Source organism: Sorex araneus, chromosome 3, assembly GCF_027595985.1.
Source record: "Sorex araneus isolate mSorAra2 chromosome 3, mSorAra2.pri, whole genome shotgun sequence".
Taxonomy (NCBI): Eukaryota; Metazoa; Chordata; class Mammalia; order Eulipotyphla; family Soricidae; genus Sorex; species Sorex araneus.
In genome coordinates this window covers 218,455,021-218,467,067 of record NC_073304.1, presented here as the reverse complement: position 1 = coordinate 218,467,067, position 12,047 = coordinate 218,455,021, and the positions used below count along the sequence as shown (strand labels likewise).

General features: G+C 40.3%; 1 protein-coding gene across 1 annotated transcript; it reads left to right on the top strand.

Annotated features, from left to right (window-relative positions):
- Nucleotides 1-11,218: 11,218 nt before the first annotated feature.
- Nucleotides 11,219-11,758, top strand: LOC129403678 (keratin-associated protein 4-9-like). Its single transcript, XM_055133851.1, has one exon. It carries the CDS (start codon nt 11,219-11,221, stop codon nt 11,756-11,758), a length of 540 nt encoding a protein of 179 aa, XP_054989826.1.
- The last annotated feature ends 289 nt before the right edge of the window (nt 11,759-12,047 follow it).

Here is a 12,047-nt window from a genome sequence, read left to right as displayed (position 1 = left end):
GAAGACTGTTGTTTTATTCCAGACATGAGGAAATATTGTAATGGAGGCACCTTTGAACTTAGCATACCTAATATGAGAACAATTAGATTAAAATAGCTCTGATGGAATCTAGAGATATCATACAGAGGATAAGCCACTCGCTTTGTATGTACCTGATCGGGGTTCTATCCTGGTACTACTTATGGTTCCCTGAGTCTCACCAAGAGTGATTCCTGAGCAGAATCAGGAGAATCCCTGCGCACTATTAAGTGTGGCTCAAAATTAAAATAAACAAGTAAAATGGATATGGTGTCAAAAGAGACCTTATAACTATTATCTATGAATTGACTTACCTATGAATTGATTTAATAAGTAGAGACAAGTCAGTACAGAGAATAGTTCATGATTTGACAATCAGAGTTAAGTCAGATTTCAAACATAGTATTTCAACTCTCCTCACCTGGAATTTCTTTTCATTGACAAAAATATCAAAATAACCATGTATCTAGTTGGTTATACATCATTATCATACGGAAATAAATGTCATATATCACTTTTATCCTGAACCCAACCAGATCAGGTACAGAATAAAAGTGGCAGTTTAAACTCCCATGGGAAGGAAGGATTGTAAATAAAATATAAAGGACAGCTAGTATAGTTTCTTTAAAGGAAAACCTAAAGGAATAGCTTTCCTCTAAAATCAGGAAAAGAGAAGGTTGTCTACCATTATCTCCTATTTAATTTTGTATTAGCGGACTTAGAACAATTGAACAACAACAGAAAGAAAAAGAAAGGAAGGAGATACTACTCCATTAGTCAAATTAAAACAAACTCAAGTAAAATTCATTATAAATTGTTGAAATGCTAGAAAATGTCAGGAGCAATTTCCAACCATATGCCTATACTTCTTCTAGGCAATTCTCTCTTTCTCTCTCAGTTATAAACAAATCCTGGGAGACTTTCAGACACATTTTATGAGACCAACATGACTAACACAAAAATTAAAAAATGATATCATAAAAAATAAATTTACAAAACAATCACTGACAAACACAGAAGCAGATAACTCAATAAAATACGTTCGGTGTCAGGCAAATGAAGTCTATTGTTGTTACTGTTTTTGGCATATTGAATATGCCACGGTAGCTTGCCAGGCTCTGCCATGCGGGTGGGATACTCTTGGTAGCTTGCCGGGCTCTCCGAGAGGGATGGAGACTTTTAGGGCGGCCTCCAATGGCCCTTACAGGTGTTCCCATGGTTCATACCATGTTTGAAACCCATCAAATATGGTGCGAAAATTATGGAAAATGGGTATTAAGTGTCCTATGCTACGCTTCATGGCTGCAAGGTCCGGAAAGCTGCCTGGAGCGTGGCAGTGGCTGGGGAGTGGAGGTAGTGGAGGTCTGCTTGTGAGGTATTTATCTGGCTCCAGTAGGGTGGGGCGTATGGGTTTGATCCCTGGTGCGGGGAGCCGGAGATTGTAGGAGTTTCCGGGTCACGTTGAGTCTGGAGTACAAGGTCACAAAGTTGTGCTTTACCTGGCTCTGTGGGCTTCACTCATGCGTGAGGTTTGGTCCGAGTGTCCAGAAAGTGACCTGGAGCACGGCAGTGGCTGGGTAGTGGAGTATTTGCTAAATACTTAGCAAACTGAATTCAACATATATTAGAAGGATCCATACACCACAGCAGATTAAGATTTATTTCAGAATTACATGGATGATTCAATATACACTAAACAATTAATCTATCACATAGCATATAAACAAAAAGAAAAAATCATATGAACACAAACACATGCAAAGAAAATCCATTAATGGAATGCACCTTTATGTAATAACTACCATATATTACAAAACCATAGTTAATATTATACCCAATGTGAAAGATCTGATGGCTTTTCTTTAAAATTAGGGAAAGAGAGGGTCGTCTACTATTATCATTTGTATTTAATTTTGTATTAGCGGTCCTAATGAGAACAAGTGAGCAACAACAAATAAATAGAATTCAGACTGGAATAGATCAATATGCCAAAAACAGTAACAACATGTCTCACAATGGAGACATTACTGGTGCCCCCTGGTTCAGCAAATCACTATTTGTGGATGACATGATATTAAGCATAGAAATCTCTAAAAATCTTCACTAAAAATCTATTAGAAACAGAAAATGAATACTGTAAAGTAGTAAGCTACAAAATCAACATACAAAAATTTATTGCATATTCTGCATAGACAATGAGCTAGAAGAAAAATTGAGAAAAATCATCCCATTCACAGGCTTATTAAAGAGAATTAAATATATAGGAATGAATTAACAAAGTGAAAGACCTCTACTAGGAAAATTAAAATGTATTGTTTAAAAATATAGACAATATAGGACCTGAGAGATAGTACAGTGGGTAAGGTCTTTGTCCTGTGCAGTTGACCTGTGTTCATTGAATTCCCGGCACTGCAGATGTACCCTGAGCACCCCCAGGAGTGTTCTCTGAGTGAGGAGCCAGGAGTAAGCCCTGGGCATCACAGGGAGTCAAAAAAACTTTGATGAAACAGTATTCCATGTACATAAGTGTGAAGAATTGATCGTCCTCATGTGTGGAATACTGCACTGCAACTGCACTGCAGTCCCATTGTTCATCGATTTGCTGAACCAGCGGGCACCAGTAACGTCTCCATTGTGAGACATGTTGTTACTGTTTTTGGCATATCGATCGAATATGCCACAGGTAGCTTGCCAGTCTCTGCTGTGTGGACAGGATACTCTTGATAGCTTGCCAGGCTCTCCGAGAGGGATGGAGGAATCAAACCCAGGTCAGCCACATGCAAGGCAAACGCCCTACCCGCTGTGCTATCGCTCCAGTCCAATAAACCAAACAAGGGAATAAACAGACTTCAGTGGAAACAAACTCTAAAATATTGCTGACAGAATGATGAACTGAGGCTGTGAAAGGCATAGGAGGGCAAGGGACCTGGGACAGTGGTGGAGAATAACTGGCATTCTGCAGGTAGGAGAGGAAAATTAAAGCAAAATTAAAGCAGTAATATAAAAACTCTTGTAAACCACATTACCTTAGTTAAAACTGGGGGGAAATGGTTGTCATTCACAAATCAGTAAATAGGTTCAGTGCAACCCCTATCCAAATTCCAAAGTTTTTTTTTAAGAAAATAGAATAAAAACACTAAAATTTATATAAATCTACAAAAAATATCAAACAGCTAAAGCATGAATCTTGAGATAAAAGAAGGATAATAAAGATATCATCTTAGCTGACTTCAAATTATATTGAAGTAATGGACAGGAGCAATAGCACAGCATGGAAGGACGTTTGCCATGCGCGCAGCAAGCCAGGATTCGATTCCTCTGTCCCTCTTGGAGACCCTGGCAAGCTACTGAGAGTATCTTGCCCACACGGCAGAGCCTGGCAAGCTACCCACGGCGTATTCCATATGCCAAAAACAGTAACAACAAGTCTCCCAATGGAGACGTTACTGATGCTCGCTCGAGCAAATTGATAAGCAACTGGATGACAGTGATATTGTGAATGACAAATAACAACAAAATTAAAATAAGATACAGGAATAAAAGTAGATACGTGGATAAATGGAGTGGAATCTAGAGTTCAGAAATAAATTCACACTGATAACACATACCTACCGACATCAAATCTGTGAGAAAGGAGCCAAGACCATACATTAAAGAAAGAAACGTTTCTTTAAGAACTGGTGCTGGAAACACTGAACTGCCACATACTAAAGAATGAAACTGGATCTTTTTCATTTAAGACTTAGGTATAAGTCCCAAGGCCATAAAAATAAGAGCACAAACATAGTTGGTGAGCTGTAAAATACTAAAGCACGCCGAGAGGCCTGTGCACTTGCAGGCTCTCCGGGTGGCTCTGTCTCACTGCCTGCGTTCGGTGCTCTGGAACTGCTGTGTATGGGCTGGATCAGGACGGCTATTGGCCAAGGACAGGCAAAGGAAGAACGAGGACCAAGCTGGTTGCTGATTAGCTACCGTTTATTCAATCTTCCATTTTTCTCCTCTCCTGCACTCCCAGCTCTGTCCTCTCTCTGGATCTACTGCAGCCTCTCTGGATTCTCTTGTCTTTCTCCTTCCTCTTTCTCTCCCCGCTTGCCCCTAAGCTACACATAGCCAGGTAGCAAAATCATCATAAGAAAGCCCTTCCTGAGGGCCTGGCATTCCAAAGCCCTTCCTGACTCTTAAAGGTGTTTTTCTCCTTTCCTTAGTCTTTGCACTCAATAACATCTTAATACTAGTTATTTTTGTATGGACATAGCAAGAGATACATTGAGGCTTGCAAGGCAGCTCTCCTGGCAACATCTTGCCACAGGCTCAGACAACAGCACTCAGGCCAGATTAATCATTCCTCACCCTTGAGCGGTTTGGGCCCTGTAGCAACAAAGGATAGGGTTAATGTTTTGCTAACCTGCTTGATTGCTTTCTGTAACAAACAAAGACCTGTTTCAGGAAATGAAACTGCCTGGACCCCTGGTAATGTTCCAGGAAGGATATCAATGACCCCCCTTGACCATGAAAAATGAGGATATTGATCAAAGTAACTCTGTTTACTAAGGTGTATAAAAAGTACCTGAACTCTGTATGCGCGGTCTCTTTCTCTTTCAAACCCTGCTCTGCCTAGGAGTGAGAGCTGAGTGAGAGCCCGAGCATGCTGGTCTGAATAAATCCCCTTGCTGTTGAAGGAAGAGTTGTCTCGGCCTGTTTCTCCGCGCCTCCCGTGGGCAGAGATCTGCTCCACCCTAACACCCTAGCAGGGTCCAAATCTAGTTATCATTGTTTGGATCATGACAGCATTTGTCCATGATCAAGCTCTTAACTTATAGTTAAGCATTAGGCACTTTGGCCAGGCCCATCTCGATGCCAGGGTAGCACACAACTCACCACTTGCCCTGGGTCCGTCTCGTTCCTCGTCGGGACCCTGCTTTTGGGGGTGCTAGGAAGTAAGGGCTTAGCTGAGAGAACATATGCCCAGGAGGAAAATATCATGTAGAGTCAAATGATTCCCAGGTTACAAAAGCATAGCATTTGCTAAGTCTTCCTATGTCCATACAAAAAGGACATGGCTCTGAATAAACTTTGCAAAGGACTCAAGGAGAAGAGAAAAACAATATTTACAAGTCAACAGAACACTAAGAAAGAAACGACAAATAAACACAGAGGAATGGGAGCACTGTAACCGGAGTAACGCAATAAACCTAAACTACCTGAGGCTATGTAATCCTACAGTGAGCTTCATCTTTCAACCATTAATGATGCCTTTGGGGACTTCTCAACAGCAAGGAAAATTAAATATAAAGATATCTATATTAATCTCTCTCTTTCTCTTTCTTTCTCTTCCTCCACCCCTCCCCCTGAGACTACCAAGATAAAAACCCTTCTACACAGCAAAAACAATTGTCACTGTCACTGTCCTCCTGTTCATCTATTTGCTTGAGTGGGCACCAGTAACGTCTCCATTGTGAGACTTGTTGTTACTGTTTTTGGCATATCGAATACGCCACGGGTAGCTTGCCAGGCTCTGCCATGTGGGCGGGATACTCTTGGAGCAAACACAATTACCAGCAGAAATAAAAGATAACCTATAGTAAATAGGAGAAATAACTGGGCATCATAAATCAACAATGATTTATTATCCTTGGTTAAAAAAGAGCCAGACCATTCCCCAACTAAAAGTATTAAATAAATAAACAATTAAATTTTAAATTAGCAAAAGATCTAAAAAGACATTTCTAAAAGGATATACTGATGAACAATAAAGCACATGACAAGATGCCCATAATCACTGTTACTACGGAAGTACAAATCAAAACCACACTGAGAGATTTCATGTTTGTGAGATCTGCTTACATCTAAGAGATTACATGTGCTGGAGAGTGTGTTGAGAAAGATGAATTCTTGTGCACTGTGGTGGAAATGCAAACTGTTGCAACCATTTTGCAAAAACGATGTAGATATTTCTCAAACCCCTCCCCCCCCCAAAAAAATAAGAGTAGGGATTAGGGGAGTAGGGAATGGAAATAGTAGAGCAGATAGGGTGCTTGTATTGCATGCAGACAGGCTGGGTTTAATCCCTGGCACTGCATATGATCCCCCAAATACTATCAGGAATGATCATTGAGCGCAGAGACAGCAGTTAGCCCTGAGCACTACTGAATGTGACCCCGATTCCAAAAATAACAACAGCAAAATGAACCTACAAACAGGATTCCCGATGGCTCAGCAATCCCTCTTCTGCATGTCTGTTGAAGAATATGAAATCATCAACTTGAAGATCTATAAAACTTCAATATTATTGGAGTACTATTCGCAAAAGCCAAAGATATGGAAACAACCTAAGTACCACTGATCAGTGACTGGGTCAAAAAGGAGTGGTAGGTAGAAAGAATAGAATACTTTTTGAAAATAGCATTTTTTAAAAAAGGTGATATTTTGTCATTTTCAATTATGTGAAAGGAACTCAACGGGATTATTTAAAGCAAAACAAAGCAAAGGGAGAGTGGAGAAATTGGATGATTTCTTATATGTAGAATATAAGTAAACCAAGTAGAGGAATGGGTTAAAAGTGTGGAAACAAACCAGTGGACTTTGATAACAGAGCTAAGACTACAAAAGGGAAGAGGATGAGGTGCAATGAATAGTGGTATTTTTTAAATAAAAAGCACATGGAGATTTTTTTCAAAAAAGAAAGTAGTGGCCCCATTGCACTGGCTTCCTAGTGTGGGTGGCCATCTTTCTGTTGTCATCCTTCAGTAGGATTGACTATACTGCTCAAGGAATGCTTTCCAAGTGATGCCCTGAAGCTGAACCTCAGCAGTGCTTCATTTAAGGTTCTAAGTATAATGTTACCTGGAAAATCTTATTTCTTAGGCCCATGGTGAAGAAACATTTAAAATGCAAAAAGAACCATTATATATACATATGCATATGTATATATATGTAAATATATATATATATATATATATATATATAGTTGACTCTGTGCCAGGATGTTTTCACTCAGGGCACCCCAGAGGGGGGCGGGTGAGAATCCTCCTCACCCTAAGGGACCCAGCCCAGGGAGCCAATCTCCACCACACAATGCTCCAGGCTGAAAGTGACACATTATAAGACACTTCCTACCCATTTTCCATAATTACCACACCATATTTGATGAAGTTCTCAAATGAACTTCATCTTCAGATAGTAGGCAACAAATCCTAGTGAGTAATGTATGTATATACACATACATACATACATACATACATACATACATACATACATACATACATACCTCTCAGAGAGGCCGGCAAGCTACCGAGAGTATCCTGCCTGCACAGGCAGAGCCTGGCAAGCTACCCGTGGTGTATTCAATATGCCAAAAACAGTAATGATAGGTCTCATTCCCCTGACCCTGAAAGAGCTTCCAATCGTTGGGAAAGACGAGTAAGGAGAGACTGCTAAAATCTCAGGGCTGGGAGGAATAGAAACGATACTGGTGCCCGCTCAAGTAAATCAATGAACAATGGGATGACAGTGATACAAGGATATAACAAAACTAGAACCAAGTGAAAATGGTCTTCCTCAATTGGTCCTAGTCATCAGGAATGCTTAGAGATGATACTTTTCCCAAAATATAAACTCTTCTAGAAATCTTAAGAGTTGGTTTCAAAATTTGTGAGCAGGCTCTCCAATGGTATTTGCTTCTTAGATAACTTGAAAACTGAATAAACTGTTTCTTCTTTTCCTGTGGTAAAGGAGAGACTAGGGCATTTCCAACAACATGCTACATCTGAGTTTATCAGAGCATACAAGGCAGGCTCAGACATCAGCCCAACCTCCAGGCAGAGTCCAACCCAAGTCTCAAGTTGCTGTTTTTTTTTTTTTTAATTATGTGAAGCTGGAAGTTGGGGCCAGGGCAGGAATAGAAACTAGATAGGGATGAGGTGGTGGGTAGAAGCATCATATGGTGTTTGCTTTACTGAACCTATGACTTTTATAGGGCAGAAACCATCCATCATTTTATCTGATTTTCCCTCTTTGATTTTGAGATTTCTCTGCAAAACTAGCACACACACAAACACACACACACAAACACACACACACACACTAACCTTCCTTCCTTAATCATGAAGGCAACTGTGTTTCATCTGGTCCTCACTGGTCCTGATGGCACCATCCCAGTAATGTTAATACTTTCCCACATTTTCCTATACTCTTTTATGTAACTCTGAACTCCAAGCACTTTTCAGAGGCTGAGTGTTCTGAAGGCTCAGAGAGGATTAGAATGCCTTTTCATTTATCTTCTCATTTTTTTAAGTACCCCACTGTGATGAATGTGTCAATGCTTGCCTCCTGATTTAATGACAGTAAGGGGCTGGAAATATGTGTGGGTTTGTGGTGAGATGACTAACATGTGAAAATGCTTGTATCCTTTTTATGACAAAGTGCTTTGGTCTTGTCCTTGTGACTATTTTCAGACCAGCAGTTCTCAGTCTCCTGTTCTACCTGATACCAGTTGTAACTGGCTCATTTTGATGATATTATAACTAGGAAGAGGCAATTAGAGTGAATGTAACCTTGTAGTATGAAGATTTCGACTAGATGGATCTAAGAAATATAGACCCTTCCCAGATACCATGCATCATCATGGAAAACAACTCCTCTTCATTCTTTGAACGATTTGAGTGAAATCATTTCATAGTGTAAATTAGTCTCTGATGCAAGCAAATCCAAAGCACATGAGATTATGATCTTTCAACATTTTAATCTCCCACAACTTTGTAACTTCATATTTTATATGTTTTGATAGATTTAGCTTATGGAAACTCAATTAGGTTGAATTAAGAAAGCTTAGAAAGAACACTACAAACACAAATGGCTACTCAAGAACATCCTAATGTTGAAAATGACACCCAAGGGGAGGGATAGAAGATTAAGTCAGGATTGAGCATTCCTCAAGGGAATTCTCTATATGTTCAATTGCTGAAACAAAACTACACTCATTTTTTTTTCGACATTAGTCAACTGGTCATTTGTTGGGCATGTGTGCATCATTGAAATCTGCATTCCAATACATTATTTAGTATATTTAGTTTACATTATTTAGTATATTTAGTTATACATATTTATGTATATATGTGTGTCCTGAAACTTCTGTTTTGTTCTTGAAAATAAAAACAAAAAGATTAAAATCTGATCAATAACTTGAATAATGAAAAAAAGAAGAAAAGAAAAGGCCTTTTCAAAGTCCAGCAACTCAACTGTGATAGATAGTAGGACATGAGTTAAAGGCAAGGATACTAGGCAGTATAATTCAGGTTAGCATGTAAACCTGGGAAAAAGGAAACTCACTGGGCTTTATCAAAACACCAAAAAGACAGGAAGTCGGAGTTAGAAGGATAATCGGCCCAGAGTAGTTGACCTGAAACTTATGATTCTGCTGCTGGATGGAATTTCTAGTTCTCTGTAGCCACTTTCTCTAAGAAGTGCCAAAACTATGCTTTTATAATTGTTATCAGAGAAAAATGAGACATCCTCTCAAACTTTTAAGGATAGTTACCACCAACAATAATAAAATAAAGAAGTGTTAATGATGATGTGGAGAAATGAACACTTATGTTCTGTGATGGGAATATAAAACGGTGTCATTGCTATGGAAAAAAGTATGAAGGTTCCGTAAATATTAAATATAGAATGCTCCTAAAATCCAATATCTAGTTGTGTATAGATATCCAAAAACTTGGATGACTCTCAAATATAAATCTGTATTTATGTTGTTATTGAAGAATTATTTACAATATCCAAGATAAGAAAATAACCAAATGTCCAGTAACAGAATGATAAGAAAATATGCAAATACATAGAATATTGTCCTGCTTTTAAAAGAAAGAGGAAAATAACTCGTTGCAATATCATGGATAAATCCAGAAGATATTAGGCCAAATAAAGTTCAGTCACTTAGGAACAAAGCTGTCTAATTCCACTTATAGAAAATATTTAAAATAGATTTAAAGAAGTAGAGAAAAACGGTGGTTTTCAGTCATGGGAAAAAATGGATAGCGTTTGTTCAATGGGTATAAAATTACAGCAAGCTGTATGAATAAATTCTAGATATCTATTTAATAATAAAAATGTACAGTTAACGTAAAATTTGGTATACTTAAAACTTGTTATTAATGTGGATATAGTGTAGTGTATTTTCTTTTTTGTCAGAAAAAAAATCAACAAGAGGACAGGGGCCAGAGCCATAGTACTTCGGCTAGCCACTTGCCTAGCATGGAGCCAACCCAATTCGATCCCTGGGATTTCATATGGTCCCTTGAGCCTGGGCAGGTGTTATCCCTGATCTCAGAGCCAGAAGTAAGCCTTGAGCACTGCTGGGTGTGGCTCAAATCTCCTCTACAGAGAGAGAAAGAGAACCAAAAAAAAGGGAACATAATAAAGTATATGGGGGTGGTGGATATACTTATTATTTTATTGCCCTGATGGTATCATGAGTTTATGGTATATACACATTAAAATATATACATTAAATCAAAAGTATTTATATTTCGGTAAAGAAATATAATCTGTATATCTCAATAAATAGAAGTGAACAAAATTTCCACAGCTTTATTTTCCTCTTTTAAACAATTAATTGCTTCTCTTTAGAAAGTCCAGAAAATGGATCACTGTTTGCAATGGGGGCTGAGGTAAAACTTGATAAGACCTTTTACCCCTGAGGTCAGAGTTCACTAGCTCACCTTCAAATCCCTGTTCACAAGACATGAGTTATGAAACGAAAATGCACCTTCATGCTTTAAGCAAAAAAAACTCTGAGCCTTTCAGCATCATTATCACCAAGAGTTGACATGATAAAATTTTCAAATGAGACCACAGGGTGTACTACCTGGAAGCGGACATCAGGTGACAGCATTCCTTGAGGAAATAAGAGCAAGAAATCACAGAAACGATGACTCATGACGATTGAAGGGAAGTTCCTAACCCATCAGGAAAAGAAAACAGTCTTTCCCATCCAATCTCGGAACGTTTAACCTGGAAAACAAATTTGCTTAATTTGATAATAGCCCATCCATTGGGACAAACAGTGACAAGGAAATGGAGGTGCTTCCAATGACAGCAAGCCCCTTAGCAGGGTATAAAAGGGGAGGTGGGGGGGAGGAGACTCCAAACTTCTCAGTCCACCTTCCTGGAAACCTACCCAGAACCTCCCCCCTCTGACACCATGGTCAACTCGTGTTGTGGCTCCGTCTGCTCTGAGCAGAGCTGTGAAGAGAGCTGCTGCTGCCGGCCCAGCTGCTGCGTGTCCAGCTGCTGCAGACCCCAGTGCTGCCAGTCTGTGTGCTGCCGCCCCAGCTGTTGCCGCCCCAGCTGCTGCCGCCCCAGCTGCTGCCGCCCCAGCAGCTGCTGCCGCCCCAGCTGCTACATCTCTAGCTGCTGCCGCCCCATCTGCTGCCGCCCCACCTGCTGCCGCCCGAGCAGCTGCTGCCGCCCCAGCTGCTATCTCTCTAGCTGCTGCCGCCCCACCTGCTGCCGCCCCATCTGTTGCATCTCCAGCGGCTGCCGCCCCAGCTGCTGTGGTTCCAGCTGTTGCCGCCCCAGCTGCTGTGGCTCCAGCTGCTGCCGCCCCAGCTGTTGCATTTCTATCAGCTGCTGCCGCCCCTCTTGCTGTGGCTCCTCCTGCGGTGGCTCCAGCTGCTGCTGTCCCATCTGCTGCCAGACCACCTGCTGCCGCCCCACCTGCTCCAGTGCCTCTTGCTGCTGAGAGCCCTGACCCGTGCCCACCTGCACTCTGTCAACTCACTTCCCCGTGTTGTCCCACTCTGTGCTGAAGAATGAGAGCACTTGTAAACTCTTGGTTTCTTCTGCACTTAAACTAACTCTAGCCCCTACATATAACACATCCTTCTGTCTCTCTCTCCCCCAAACGAAACAAAATGAAATTTTCTATGAAGCTTATGAAGTCACATGTCATACAAGTTGATGTATGTCTATGTTCTCATATGAAAATGTTCTTATCCTAAAATAAATCTTAATCCCCCAGTCATAAAAAT

Bases quoted from the DNA above. Each gene is read 5' to 3' on its own strand.
- LOC129403678 (XM_055133851.1), top strand. From the start codon at position 11,219: ATGGTCAACTCGTGTTGTGGCTCCGTCTGCTCTGAGCAGAGCTGTGAA.